This window comes from Engystomops pustulosus, chromosome 2, assembly GCF_040894005.1.
Source record: "Engystomops pustulosus chromosome 2, aEngPut4.maternal, whole genome shotgun sequence".
NCBI lineage: Eukaryota > Metazoa > Chordata > Amphibia > Anura > Leptodactylidae > Engystomops > Engystomops pustulosus.
The window spans coordinates 214,246,859-214,261,878 of NC_092412.1; the positions used below are offsets into that span (position 1 = coordinate 214,246,859).

Here is a 15,020-nt window from a genome sequence, read left to right on the forward strand (position 1 = left end):
CCTATCTTGTACGTAACCCGGGGACCACCTGTATAATATATACAAGTATATTCCTAATCAAAAATATTTTTGATACGATTCTTATTACAAAAAGTTTTACTTTAAAGTGCAATGACTCTTTAATATGCAAAGTAATGAAAATATAATACACAAATGTTATGTTTTAAAAATAATTAGAAAAAAATCTGCCTAGAAGTACACATAGTACTGAGTCTAAGTGCATTAAAAATGGAATTTTCTCACTTCTAAAATTAGCTGATCAGTGACTAACTTATTCTAAAATGTATAATTTAGCATTCACTAGAAAGGAAGTGAGACTATGAGAGAGCTCAGTACACACTGTACAGATCCTATGAACATGCTGCATCCTAAGATAGAACAACAAATAAATACACATGGTTGCAACATAATAAACTTTTGACTTTATTTACAAACCCTTTAAAACTAACTTCTCCATACAGCTTAGCACAACATAGGAATGTTTTCAGGAAATGTGTCTGGACCATCTGTATATGGGTTTTGTTATACAGTAATTATGCTGAGCTTGTAGTTTATTTGAATTAAGTCTGACTGTGGAAGTCGGACAGAAATGGTCACTTTCTACTTTTTATTTCCTAGAATGGTAGTGCAGGTCTTCTACAATGGGAGAGAGCTGGTTGTAGCCATACTCGGCATTACAAATGGGACAAATAATAACTAAATCTAAAGTGAAGGATACATCAACCATTCTTTGCCATTCCCTGGTGTAATTTCCACCAAAATGCAGAGCGCCACATTTACAAACAGGCTTTAGACCATTTTGGACAGTTTCAGACATGTCTGAAAAAGAAGCGTGGCCACGAGGTAAGAGGGTGTTGCCTAGCCTGGGTGCCACAAAATTTAGTCGGTGTGGCAGAAAAATGCAGCCTTGCCTCACAAATTTCTGGCACAAATTAATAAACTAATAGCTGGTCTAAAGTCTGACTCCACAGTCTTGCACTGTTCCTGATAAAGCATCCGGTAACATTTATCTGACGCAGAATACGTTGGTGGACTCGGATGCTGCACCAACAGATTCAATAAATCTCCCCCCATATATATTGCTACTTAAATTTAACTTTACATCAATGAGTTGGCCATACACCATATTAAATGTCAGTCAATTATTCATTTTCTCCAGCACCTATTCCTGTCGATGGAAAAAACCCTGTATGCTGAGCTTTAAAGATGATGCACGAATGTGCAGTAAAACAATTTATTGTAAAATAATGAAAAAGGTTACACACTCCAACATGACATAGACAAAAATAGTAAACGCTTGGCCTACATGTTTCACAATTGATCCTTATTCGTGCCATGAATTAGTTTTCCTTCTGTAGTATTATCAATAGATTCCAGTATTAGGTGGACCCACCATATGAACCTCTGGTAACCCGGTGGGCCAGTCTAACGCTGGCTGCAGATTCTGGTTTTGGATTGGCGAGGGAATGAGTAGGTAAAGTAAATCATTTTTTTGTACTAAAAAATACTGCTGCATTGAAGCCGTGCGAGGATGCGGGTCTGCCGCGATTCACTAAGATCGTGCGTCCAATTTCCTGCATGTGTCCCTTCCCCCACTGAGGTCCGCCGGAGTTCACCTTCTTCCCGGTGCATATAAGTGCTGATCTTGCGACACAATTTGCTTTTTAAATTCCGCGGTTTGTCAGAATCAGTCGGGTTGTCCAACGTCCACGCCCCCGATTTGTGTTGCATGCAAGCATATGTTAATGCGACACAATCCTTTCGTGTGCGCCAAAACCCAGGGCAAAACGGTGAAAAATCGCAAAACCCGACGAAAATGTGGCATTTGGGCCCTTAGTAAATGTGCCCCAATGTGTTTATGTCCTCCAAACCCCTTTGAGATCTATGTTACTTGCATATCCCTTTAAAACTTTGTAAACCGGTCTGGACTCCTTATGTCACTATTTACTTGGTTATCATGTCTGTTCCTTCAGGCACTTATTGAAGATTCAGAAAAGCTCTCAAGCTATAATAATCACATCTTACACTGTAGATGGGTATTATTGTCATAAAGAACGCTGATCGAATCTTAACACTGTCTTGTCTTTGCTTTTAAAGTACTCTGGATATTGTTAAATGTCTCCAGAATAAGAGTAGCAATGCTGCATATATTATGTATCTGATATGATGTAGCAGAGATGGCAAAGCATTTATCAAATGACTGAAAATAAAAGTAGGAAAACAAACATAGGACTGTATCCAGTGTCTTACAGGCCATTATTGCTTACACAGCTTCTGTAGACTAGTGTGTTCAATTCACAGTGACCACAGAGCATGATGCATTTTTAAAGGGAAACCACTCCTAATGATGAGGGGCTAAGAGACTGAGTACATAAATGCTTCAGCTGATGATCTCATTGAGAATACAATATTTTTGCATGTTCCAAGAACGAGCTAAGGGAATAAAGAGTATCATCCTCATAGACTGTAAGCGCATGTGAGCAGGGCCCTTACTCCTATTGTTCGATGTATATGATTGTTTATAATTTAGTATTTTAATTGTATATGTCCCCTATGATTTGTAAAGCGCCACGGAATATGATGGCGCTATATAAATAATGATTGTTATTATTATAAGTATGTAACTCATCTTGTAGACTAAAATGTAAGTCATCTTCTATTGTCCCTGAGATCATCGTTTAGCCCAAATAATAGTTTCGTCATGACAACTCCTGTCCATATATGCCCTATCAGAGGGATATTCCTGGATAGGGCCGGCTCCAGGTTTTAGTGGGCTCCTGGGCGACAGAGCCTTAGTGGGCCCCTCCGTTGGGCCGCCCTCCAGTGGCCACACTGCCCCCCTTCCACCTGCGGACACACTGACTACCCCCCTTCCACCTGCGGACACACTGACCCCCCCAACCTCCCCTGCGGACACACTGACCCCCTCACCCCCTCCCCCTGCGGACACACTGAACCCCCCCTCCCCCTGCGGACACACTGAACCCCCCCCCCCCTACCCCTGCGGACACACTGAACCCCTCCCTCCCCCCTCTCCCTGCAGACACATTGACCCCCTCCCTCCCCCCTCTCCCTGCAGACACACTGACCCCCCCCACCCCTCTGGGAAAGATAAAAGAATTCACCTTTCCTGGTTCCCCTGGAGCAGCGCCTGCAGCTGTCTTCGGCCTCCCGCTCTGCAGCCAGCACACGTGATCCGATGACGTCATCATGTGCGCTGGCTACAGAGCCGCTGCATACCCTGCGGCGCGCCGCATCGTGGGAACCGGGACAGGTGAGTTTTAGATTCTGCCTCTATGCTGCGCTCCCAACCAGCGCAGCATAGAGGCAGTAAAGTGATCGATCCGGATGGTGATCAATTGTACCAGTGTCTTATAGCGACACTGGTACAATTGATCTGGGGGCCCGAGTGGGCCCCTCCAGTACCCCGGGGCCCCGGCATTTGGCCAGGTGCTATGAGCTAGTATAGAGACATTTTAAATCAGAGAATCTTCCCTTCCAGTGGATGTATAACATGGCGCATTATGATTGCTGAAATGTAATATAACAAGATCACTGCAGCAGTCTATGAAGTCAATTTTATTAGAAGACTTTATATTACTTATACACTATCCCCATCATGTCAATATAGACATATTTACTATATGAACACATGTGGTGTATAGGCAACTCTTATTTGCAGTATTACATAAAAAATCTATGTTAGTATTACATGGATACTTTGATATGGTATTATCTGGATAATGCACATCATGTTTATAAAGCAGTATTACATTGGCAATATAGGGTGGCATAAAGTTCTGAAAATTGGAAAACAATACTCTACAAACAACCCTACTGTTCTTGTTGCCCATGCTATTTTATTAGATAGCCATGCTTAAAGGTGTAGTTCAGAATTGTTAAATGAAATCGAGCATCAAAATCAAGCATGATAAACCAGGGACACTTACTCATGGATCTAGACACTGGTACTTCGGAAATCTTCTTATATGTTTATATCCATGGCCTCCTTTCTATTAAAGTCAATTATGCAAAAGAGCCAGAAGGGCACTAGGGGGAGTTACCAGAGGCCATCTGAGCTCTGGCTTCAAAGGCTGTTACACTGTGCAGGAGCACTTCCGCCCTTCCATTTTGTGGGATTACAGCAGGCAGAGGGAATGGAAATGCTGAGGGAGCAGGGGGGAGGGTGTGACATGATTATGCAAAGTATAAGCTACATTGTGAAGCTACAGCATGGAGGACTCTGGTAGACCTTTCAGGCTAATTAGCATTATGTTAAAAGTTGATTTTAGAAGTAAGGCGTCCATGGAAAACAAATTTAAGAAGACTAGCAGCCACAGTGTCAGCATCTATAGTAAGTGTCCCTGGTTTATCATGCTTGATTTTGATCATAGATATCCTTTAAAGGTGTAGTTCAGACTTGTTAAATATATTAAAAACCTCTCAGAATATTATCAAATGATAAAAGAAGGAGTAATAAATATTAATATAACCCCTACTAAACCTCCGATGACCCATTACAACATTTGCCAATTCCCCTCCCAGTCTGGAACAGGTCACTGCTACAGCCAATCACTGATCACACAATGAACCTCAATGGTGTTGACAACTATCTCATGTTCGTGTTCGGAAGCGGGAGTTCGGGAAGATAAGTTTGTTTTTATTATTATTATATAAAGTTTTTTCCCAAACACTTTTCTCTCTATTTCCATAGTACTAGTTCTTTAATTAAGAGCAATTATAAAGCACTCTTCCCTTTATAAAATACAATGCTATGATATGTAAAGCTGATTGTTCCTCCCTTCTCCTTTAACATCTTACATGTAGTGAGTCAGTTATATAATGTCAGCCATGCTGTAATTACCTGTTCTCTGACACCAGAATCTGCTCCAGCAGGTGACATGCCTTGTATTTCACCTCCTTCTCTGTTGACTGCAGGAAGCTGAGGAGCAGATCCAATGCACCCTCCAGCCTGATGGTTTCACACAATCCCTGGGCGACCTCTCTTCCCACCGCCGGCATCACCCAGGCCTCTTCCACCATTTGATAGATCTCTGAGATGTTGTCACATATACTTGTCTCACACATTGCTTGCTTTAGCTTGGAAATCACAACATGAAGGTCGGGTAGAACTCTGTCCAAAGCCATCTGGACATCCACACTAACTCCTGGAGATACCTGCTGGCCCTTGCTGGTGCCCCCAGAGGTCTGCCACCAGCAAATGTTATTGACATATCCTGGTACAACTAGGCGCTCGTGGTTGAACATGTTGATGTATCTGCAGAGTTTATAGGCAGAGAAGAGGAGGATGAGGACCATGGATCCCCCTACAGCATTTCTGGACTCACAGAACGGTATAAGATGACTCTATGTAACCTACATAAGGATAAAGCAGATGACTCAGCTATGCAGGGAAAGCCAATGCACGTCCAATACAGGAAACTCATCTATAGGTAAAAACAGACGCTGCTTAGTCTAAAATTAAAAGAATTAGAAGAACATTGAGGAACTATACACTTGTTTCAATATTTAGGTTACATTTACACATTCATCTTAGACAAGGAGTACAATGAGAATCTGTGCAGCAGTAATAGAGATTAGGGCTTTAAAAACTGCATCAAAATCTGCACGTGTGAACACACCTCGATATAACAAAAACTACATCCCCTGCAACATGCACTTGACAGGAAAGCAAAGAAAACTCTTTGACAAGTTAACCCACTACCCCTCACATCCTTGCACTGGTGGGAGTAGTTATACATATTTAAGGGTAGTTACAGTTGCAGCCACCAATGAAGATCCCAATGCAGAATAACTAGACAAGACACATAGATAAGTGATATGATATAGAAGAGATAATAACAACACCCCCAGTCTCTACCTGTCTCCTGCTTCTGTTGTCTGGATTCGCAGCATCTCCGCGAGACGGGCAGCCGCAGAGTGACGTCACCACATCCTCAGCCCCACCCACTTGGCAACAGTCAGATTCCGTCTCCCTGGCGACAACATCCTTTTCTGCTTTTTTCAGCTACAGCCTTCTCGACACTTACAGAAGGCGGGGCATAAACTTCTCTCCATCCAATCGCCAGCAACGGGGGTGTGACTTTTACCAGATTCCCTCCAATCATCAGAAACTCGGGTTCGACTTTTAGCCGTAGTCCACCAATCGCCAGCAGCGTGGGCGTGACTTGTAGCCGATGTCCTCCAATCGTCAGCTCCGTGGGCGTGACTTGTAGCCGATGTCCTCCAATCAGCAGCTGTGGGACTTGCTGTGTCGGCAGACAGCGGTGCAGGCTGGTGGAGAGGAACAAAGAGGGGGCTCGGGTGTTTCTAGGGGTTATGATATAGCAGCGTGGACCCGACTGTGTCCTAAAACATACACCCACGTCTTCATGACCACAATGATGAGGTCTGTTGACCTCTATTATAATTTAGTGTTTCCCGTATAGGAGGGTATTCAGATTCAGGTGCAGTAAAAGCCACATCTGAAAAAGCAGATGGGCATTTATTCTGAGACACCACAGCGCTGTCTGCAAATCTTAATAGGTAAAATGTGTAAAATAATTGAGTTTTGCATGAAAAATAGCTACATGACCAATACTGTAACCTGATCAGGACTGCAGTATAACAATATATTACTACTTGCATTGATTCCAAATGTAAAAAAACAGTCCGGACGACTCGTCATATTTTGTATGTATTTTTCACTTATGATGCAATTAAAAAAAACATATAAAGGGTTTAGTTCCCACAAACTAAAGTTAGGCCCTATCCACGGGGCTGATCAGTGGGGGTCTCAGTGCTAAGACCCCCACAGATCGCGAAAACCTTTGCCGCTCCTTAAGACTAATGGAGCAGACGTTTTCCGCTCCCCACCGTAAAAAAAAATATTAAACTTTTCTATTTTTCTGTGTACCGAGGGCTTGTTTTCTGTGTGACAAATAGCACTTAGTGGCAGTATTTTATGTTCCATGCTGTTTCCCAGGAACCTGGAAAAAAATTCCAAATGTGGTGCAATTGAGAAAAAAACACATTTGCACCATTTTCTTGTGGGTTTTGTTTTTATGGCTTTCACTGTGCTCTCCAAATCATACCACTGCTTCATTATGGTCGGTACAATCACGGGTATACCAAATTTATATAGGTCTTATACGGTTTTAATCATTTTTAAGAAGATTAAAACTTTGTGTAAGAAAAACAAATCTTGGTTTCACCATATTCTGACGGCAATAACTTTAACTGAGGAAGAGCCCGGTTCGGGCTCGAAACGCGTATTATTCAGCCTATGAATAAAGATATTCGTTTATGAAAAGGAACTATTCTGAGTGATTGGTGCCACTGATAGCCTGGAAGATTGCCATACATTTACTAATAACTTTTTCATACTTCAGCGTACAGACCTGTGTAAGATGTCATTTTTTGCAGGATAAGCTGACGTTTTTATTTCTACTGGAACCCTAGGAGGTCTGATCACATGTACAATATACATCTATAACTTTATTTCAGTACATTGTAAAATGACCTTCACAAATCCAACTATGATAGCCATGGAGCCCTCGGTAAGGGTCCTGGCACTGGATAGATCCCACCCGTTTGAAGGTGGCACTTAAAACCCATTATCAGTGCCAGCACCAATTCGGGTGTAAGCCATGGGTGTTAGTTGCAAAATGCAGCTAACACCCGCATTGAGCACTCTCTATAAAACCTTATCGGACCGAGACCTCTTCATTTGTGGTGGGTACTACGCAGCCGACAGATGCAGGTAATTGCATATGGGGCCTAAAATAACGGCTAAAAAACCCAGAAAATTTCAAATCACCCCCTTTTCTCAGAACACATAATCATAAACATGTTAGGTATTGCCTTGTTCCAAAATTTCTGATCTATCAAAATATAAAAACAATTATTCCCAGTGGTGAAGCCTGTAACGGAAAAGCCTAAATGTCCAAATCAACACTTTCCTTTGCCATTTTGTAACATATAAAATTGTGATCAAAAGGCTGTACAGTTGTCAAAATGGAAGCAATTAAAACAGCAGAATATGGCGATTCAAGACAGGTTTTTTTATGAAAGGTTTTTGAAGACGTAAATAAATTCCTGTGTAAAAACCAAGTTTTTCAGCACAATTTTTGTGCTGAAAAAGCCCCACTTTTATACTTTTATATATACTTTTACTCGGGTATATAAAAAAACCCTGTAGTACTCACCCCGGGTGTCCTCTTCTCCCCCGACTCGTCTTCTCCCTGCATCTTCCAGCTTCCCTGCAGTGCAAGCAGAGGCAGGTCTATGCCCAATGTCATCAGGCAGCGACATGCTGCATCACAGTGTGTCTGTGTGGTCAGAGAGCATAGACGGGCTTCTGCCCACGCTGCTTTGGAACCTGTGAGCTGAGTGGAGAAGAAGAGTTGGGGAAGAAGAGTGGTGGGCACCGGAGGTGAGTACTAAGTTTATTAGTTTATCATGAAAAGGGGGCACTGGAGGACATTTCTTTAAAAGGGAGCACTGGTGGATATTTCTGTAAAGAGGGCACTGCTGGAAATGTGTTTAAATCGGGGCTCTGCTGGACAATTTTTTGTAAAGGGATTCTCTGCTTGATATTTCTTTAAATGGGTGCCCTACTAGACATTTCTTTTTAAAGGGGGGCTCTGCTAGGCATTTATTGATGTGGGGAGGCTTCTACTGGACATTTTATTAGAGAGTAGTTGCCTCATTTTTCACCCTAGGCTTATACTCGAGTCAATAAGTTTTCCATAAAGCCATAAAAATATGTCTATTACAATATGGCACAACAGTGTTTTTTTCACACATTCCTCCATTTTAGAATTTCCTCCAGCATCAAAGTACATCGCACAAAATATTAAGTGGTGCCACTGTAAAGTAAAAATAACAAGCCCTCATATAGTGTTTGTGGAAGGAGCGGAGTAAAAAAATGAAAAGCAAATGAACTAAGAAGGGGTTAAGATTTTATCATCCTAATGTTGCTCTCTGCATCCTGTTTATGAGAGCCTTGACTACATAAGATCACTGGTCATCCATGTAATGGCATCTACAGGACCATTGTGTGATTTCCAAAATCAGTCTCATGATGCCTCCATAGTAGGGGCACAATTAGACCACTACAGTTACTATGAAATCTCCACCTTTAGCGCTGTATGCATAAGGCTACAAAGGTGGAATTTCCACCACATTTTTAGCCCTCTGTTGCAAGGATACATTGGGTGGATTTATGACATATCTATACAATGGAGGGATAGGACTTATCCTACTGTATGCCTATACAGTAGTATCCATCGTCCTGTTACACCCCTCCCCATTGAAAGCAGGAGGAGGAGTAACTCTACCCTTGTAATCACTAAACTTTACTCATCTCGTGTGAAAATGGGGTGAGAAGAGTCATATTTGTTTGCGTTTGAAAGGCAATCCAGATGTATTGTGTGATCGCAACCTCAGGCTGCATACATATGAACGTGTACTCGTCAGGGCTGTAACCTGGGCCAAGCATGTGGCCAGCTGGAGAAGAGAGGAGGGGTGAGTACTTACCCTTCCCCTCTCCATAAAAAGCCAAGCGGCCGCTGTAGCAGAACGGCGCGGTGTAGGACATGTCCCATAGTTGCACATTGAGCGGGTGCCATAGACCTCTGTGGGGGCCAAGATCTGGCCACAAATTTTACAGCCAGATGACGGCCCCCATAGCAATCGTGTGTGTTAGGCCTTAGGGTGCGTTCACACTTCACATTTATATTGCATTTACATACCCAATGGAAACGCCCAGGGACAGGCTTGGCCCAATTGCATCTGCATTTCCAGTGAAACACATGCGATCGGCAACAAGCACCCGGTATTTTGCACTGTGTACATGCAAAACGGGTCAACACACCATTAGACTATACAGTAGGAATAATACCTGCTGTATAATTTGTGGCTCGGGCAGTCATTTCATACATCTGTATCTGGAACCAACAGCCGTGTATGAACCCACTGAAATCCATAGCTATGTATTCTATGCTTCTACAGCTGTAGAAACAATGATTTTAAAAAAATCTTTATTATAAAATGAAAACAAGTAACAAGGATGAGGTATAGCTACTTCTGAGGATGCCCCGAGGACAAGTCCCTCCATTATTGGATTTCTCTGCAGCTATTTACAGATTGCAGAGTCATCCTGCTATATGAAGAGCCATATGCACAGTGTTTGTTGTCAGTCTTACATTAGCAGTGATGATCATGTAACCTCGTTATTTCACACATGGGATAGCGTCAGTGTAAAAGCCCCTTATTATAGTCTCTTCCTGCTGGATGTACATTACAGCAGCAGCTCTAAACTCCCTACAAGAGTTACAATACAGTGTAACATTTTACACCTATGAATACCATAAGGTTCTTCTCCAGGTTTCAGTAGCCCCTGGGCGACAGTGCCTCAGTAGGCCCCTTTGCAGTAGACATGGACATAGTGGCTTTAAAAATTCAGAAACTAAAACAGTCTCCTGTTCCCTAAAATATTCCCTAGTTTATCACACCAAACAACCCCATTATGGCTTCATTAGATACAGCCCCCTCACCATCATGGATTCCTTATGTGTAGCCTTATATGGGCCCCTCCCCCTAGCAGCTCTGGGCCCCAGCACTTGCCCGGGTATGCCCAGTGCAGGCGCCGGCCCTGAATACCTTAAAAATATATTTCTTAACAATAGGGGTCCAATTCCTGAGATCCTGTGTGATTTCAGGCCTGCCTCATTCCTATAATTCCCAGGGGCAGTTGAGCCTTTGCTCCATCACTACATATACACTGGGAAGGGAGGACAGCAGGAAGTAGAGGCACAAACAGCATTGATATGGTAGGGGGGAACTGCTGCTGCAGGGGAACCAGGAGAGGTGGGAATCGTTTTCTCTTTTATATTTTGGGGGAAGCCAAAGAAGTACATTATATGTGTGAGGCAGAAAAGGTGACATTGTAAGTAAGGGAGATACAAAATGGGGGCATGCATAGCTCCCAAGCATCCCGGATTTGGCAGGACAGTCACGATTTTTCGGCAGGATGGAGGACACAAGTGCACAATATGAGGAAGGATGGAGGATGGGAGGCCACAATATGAAGGAAGATAAAGGACAGGAGGCCACAATATGAGGAAGCATGGAGGACAGGGGGTCACAATATGAGGTGGATGGAGGACAGGGGCAACAGGCATTGACATTATACTATACTTGTAGGGGGGACAATGGGCTTGACAGTGCGCATGGTTTAGGGGAAATGAGGAGGGACTTTTTTCCCTCTTTCTTGTCCAAAAGTTGGGAGGTATACATAAGTGAGGAAGTGGTAAAATGCAGGAGACTATCAGTGTGCTCACACGTTCAGTTTTTCAGATGTTGTGGATCATATTAGCGGAGAACATATCATTGAAAGGTGCTACTCCTCCTCTTTTTTCACTCCACTCCTGATTTGGACATTGAAAACTGCCTCTGAAAAACTAAATGTGTGAGTGTACTCTATAAAAATCAAGTTAAAGCTCATTCACACAGCTTCAACTTGAACTGTTCATCACTTCAGGTTCATCATGTCCTTATCTTTATGTTGTTCCCTTGTCCTGACCTTCTGCTATCAGATTTCTGCAGTCTGTAAATCTCCAAGGTCTCCAATCAATACTGTGATGCTATTGTTTATCGGTTGTTAAAGAGCACTCATCAATGTTTCCAGGCGGACAGACTTCCTTAAAGGAAATCTACCATCAAAATCAAGCAAGTGCGCCATTACATCTATGAGACATGTGATGAAAATAGCAAGCAATAAAACAAAATTTTACGTAGACAGTACATGAATTCATCCCTCTACAGCATTCTACACCTGAGCTCACCATAACATTGGTTATCACATTGCATTCTGCTTACAGGGGTTCTAGCTATATCAAATTATAGGGGATCATTTGTTTATCAATGGGAGTCCAATCACTGGGATGCCCAACAATAAATGTGGTACCTCAATAGGAGCAACTGGTGTTGTGTACACAGGCGTAAGTGAAACACACGTCAGATGTGGAGGGAGTTCATGCACAAATCCGGTCACTTTCCCTTGGACTTACCAATAAGGCTGGGAGTATAGGCAGGGGGTGCATCTACAGTGGTAGCAGCCATAGCAGCTGCTCTGGGGCCCGCAGTGAACGGGGGCCCTGGCATCCGAACTGATACTAAAGAATGGAGGAAGTGCACCTTATTTACATATTGGGGCACATTTACCAAGGGCTTTGCGCCGGTTTTCTGACAGATTTTGCACATTCTTTTAAATGTAAACTGCTTCCACAGGTATTTAAGAAGTGTTTGCACCACAAATGTGTCGCACGCAACCTTTTTGTGGCACAGCTGCACTGGTCACCATACGACACAAATTAGGGTGCGGACTGTAGGCTGGATTTAACATGAAAAGTCTGTCGCATGCCCTATGTTAAAGATACACCACAAAAAAGTTGGTGAACTCTGTCAGACCAGTGCAGGGAAGTGACAGATTCATGATTTCTGTTGCACGTTCTTAATGAATCTGTCGCACCCAGCATAATTGTGTAAGAGAAGAAAATCGTCCAATCGGGACGTGTATACCCATTTTCCACTAAAATGTAACTTTTATCAGTACATATAAAATATGGATATAACTTCATCCAACAAATATGTGGTTTAAAACTAACAGACAGTGATATGCTGTAGCTTCCAAATGGTACAAGGGAGGGAGATAGCCTCAATGCAGTCAGTGTCTGTCTTTACACATATTTTCTTGGTGCTGTCAGAGTGTTATAATAGTAATAAGACCATCACTTCTTATTTTCATTCCTGGGTTCAGCTGAGGAAGATGCCCATCTTACACTCCTGACTTTTATTTTTCATTTTTTCCAGAAACAGCACCACTCTTTGATATTTTGGTATTACAGCTGAGCAATATTGGATACTGATGAGAGATAAGAAGCCTTTGAGAGATTTAGAAAAAATTCCACTTTGTGATGTATATGTACTATGATAAGGACATTTTCAATAAATACTTGGCCACAGAATTAAAGGGCAATTCCAGGAATAAGCATAATGAATATACAAATGGGTCCTTAAAATATAAGCTAATATCTAATTAGTTGTTACTTAAATGTTTTTCCCCTTAGCAGAAAAATGCTGTGGACATACACTATAATGAAGAATTAAAATGCTACTGGCGCTTTAATCAGTCCGTTAATTTCCTCCGCGCGGAGCAGACACAGGATAGAAGACCTCACATGTCCTGCACCTGCCTGGGCAGGTCATGTGATCACCACTATGTTTGGCTGTAGTGGGTTGGTTGCAGTGCATCCAGTATGGGCAGTGTTGTGGTGATGTACAGTGATGGCAGGTACACATAATTACTATGGTAACAGAGCAAGAAAAATTATATGATCATCACTGGGAGAAGAGCATAAGAGGGAGGAGGAGTTACTGAGAACTGAAGGATCTTGGGACTTGTAGTTTCCAGTGGCGGCCATCTTGGTGATAACTCTGCATACTTTAGAGAGGCCATAAAATTTTGTGAATCATAAAATCAAAACTAATTATTCTCCATTTTGTGACTAATAACATTGAGTTTTGTTATTTATAGCATCATGGGTTTTTGTATTAGATGTTTGCACTCACCGGCCACTTTATCAACTGTGTGATGCCATCATGTCAATATGGACCAAAATCTCTGAGGAATGCTTTCAGCACCTTGTTGAATCTATGCCACGAAGAATTGAGGCAGTTCTGAAGGCAAAAGGGGGTCCAACCCGTTACTAGCATGGTGTACCTAATAAAGTGGTCGGTGAGTGTATATTCCCGGAATACCCCTTTAAAGAAAAAATCTGATGACTTCATTCACTGCCTGGGTTTGTCTTATCTAGACTGTGTTCTCCCATATGTCACCAACTCAATGTACCGTCATGTAGGATTAACAGCCTTGTATTTTTCAGTACTTATAAATAATAGGGCACATTTACTTACCCGGTCCGAGGAGTTCACCGACGATAATACACTCTGCCGCAATTCACTAAGATTTCACGCCTGATATCCTGCATGTATCGCTTCCCTGCTGAGGTCCGCCAGAGTTCACCTTCTTCTTCCTGGTGCATGTGAGTACATGTCTTGCGACAGAATTTGAATCTTAAATCCCGCGCTCAGTCTGAATCAGTCGCATCGTCCAACGGCACACCCCACAATTTCGGTCACATGAAAGCCGGCGCCAATGCGCCAAAAACTGCAACCCCAGAGCAGAAACATGTTAAATACCTGTCAAAGCAGCGCAAATCCCAAAAAAGGAGAACAGGCTGACAAAAGTGTGATCCGCAAGCCTTAGTAAATAAGCCCCATTGTGTTATGCAGATACTTTCCACTTTTGCAAGAGTGGTTTACAAACTCATATACAAAAGGGATTGATATAAATTGCTGAAAGTTCAAGCATTTTAATTGTATTGGCTTTTTGTTTTGTTATATTTATCTCAGGTGGCGCTGAGAAAGGTCAGTAATTGCTCTAACACTTTAATGGTGAGAGCATTTGGTTTCACTTGTGGTGTAGAACCTCTGAATCTTAATAAAACATATTTTTTGTGTATTAGGAATAATATTAGTTTGTTTTGTATATCAGTAATTAGTTTTAGTTTTGGTTCTATAATTACTGTTCTCTCTTCTGTGGTTGATTGTTTACCTGGTATAATGACAGGAAGCTCATATGTGACAGTAACCACAGGTACATTTTCTGCCAGTGATAGACTTTTTGTCTGTACTTGATCTTTAGACCTGAGTGCAGGTGTCTCCAAATGTAACACCTAGTCAGTCCTTCTTCCAAAAGAACACCTTTTTCTCTTATTAACTTTAGGCATAGAAAGCTTTGAATTAATTAACACTTGCATATCTGCTGTATTCATGTCAAGGGACTTTGTACATAATAGATCAGTGGCACAACAAGATAAACAAAAACTACTGCAACATGTTACTAGGCTGTAATACAACAGTGGCAAACATGATGTCACAGCTAAATGTGAATA

General features: G+C 42.2%; 1 protein-coding gene across 3 annotated transcripts in view; it reads right to left on the reverse strand.

The window, feature by feature from the left end:
- SARM1 (sterile alpha and TIR motif containing 1) overlaps positions 1–15,020 on the reverse strand; it is a 125,866-nt gene that overhangs the window by 16,740 nt on the left and 94,106 nt on the right. Inside the window, exons 1-2 of one of the 3 annotated variants that reach the window (XM_072138094.1) lie at positions 5,882–6,090; positions 4,865–5,376 (exon numbers count right to left, since the gene is read on the reverse strand). The exons of 1 other annotated variant lie outside the window; for it this stretch is intronic. In XM_072138094.1, coding sequence (XP_071994195.1) covers positions 4,865–5,319 — 455 coding nt within the window. In that variant the 5' untranslated portion in view covers positions 5,320–5,376; positions 5,882–6,090. Of the gene's footprint in view, positions 1–4,864; positions 5,448–5,881; positions 6,091–15,020 lie in introns of those variants that run through there. One more of the 3 variants, XM_072138093.1, reaches the window with a different exon arrangement.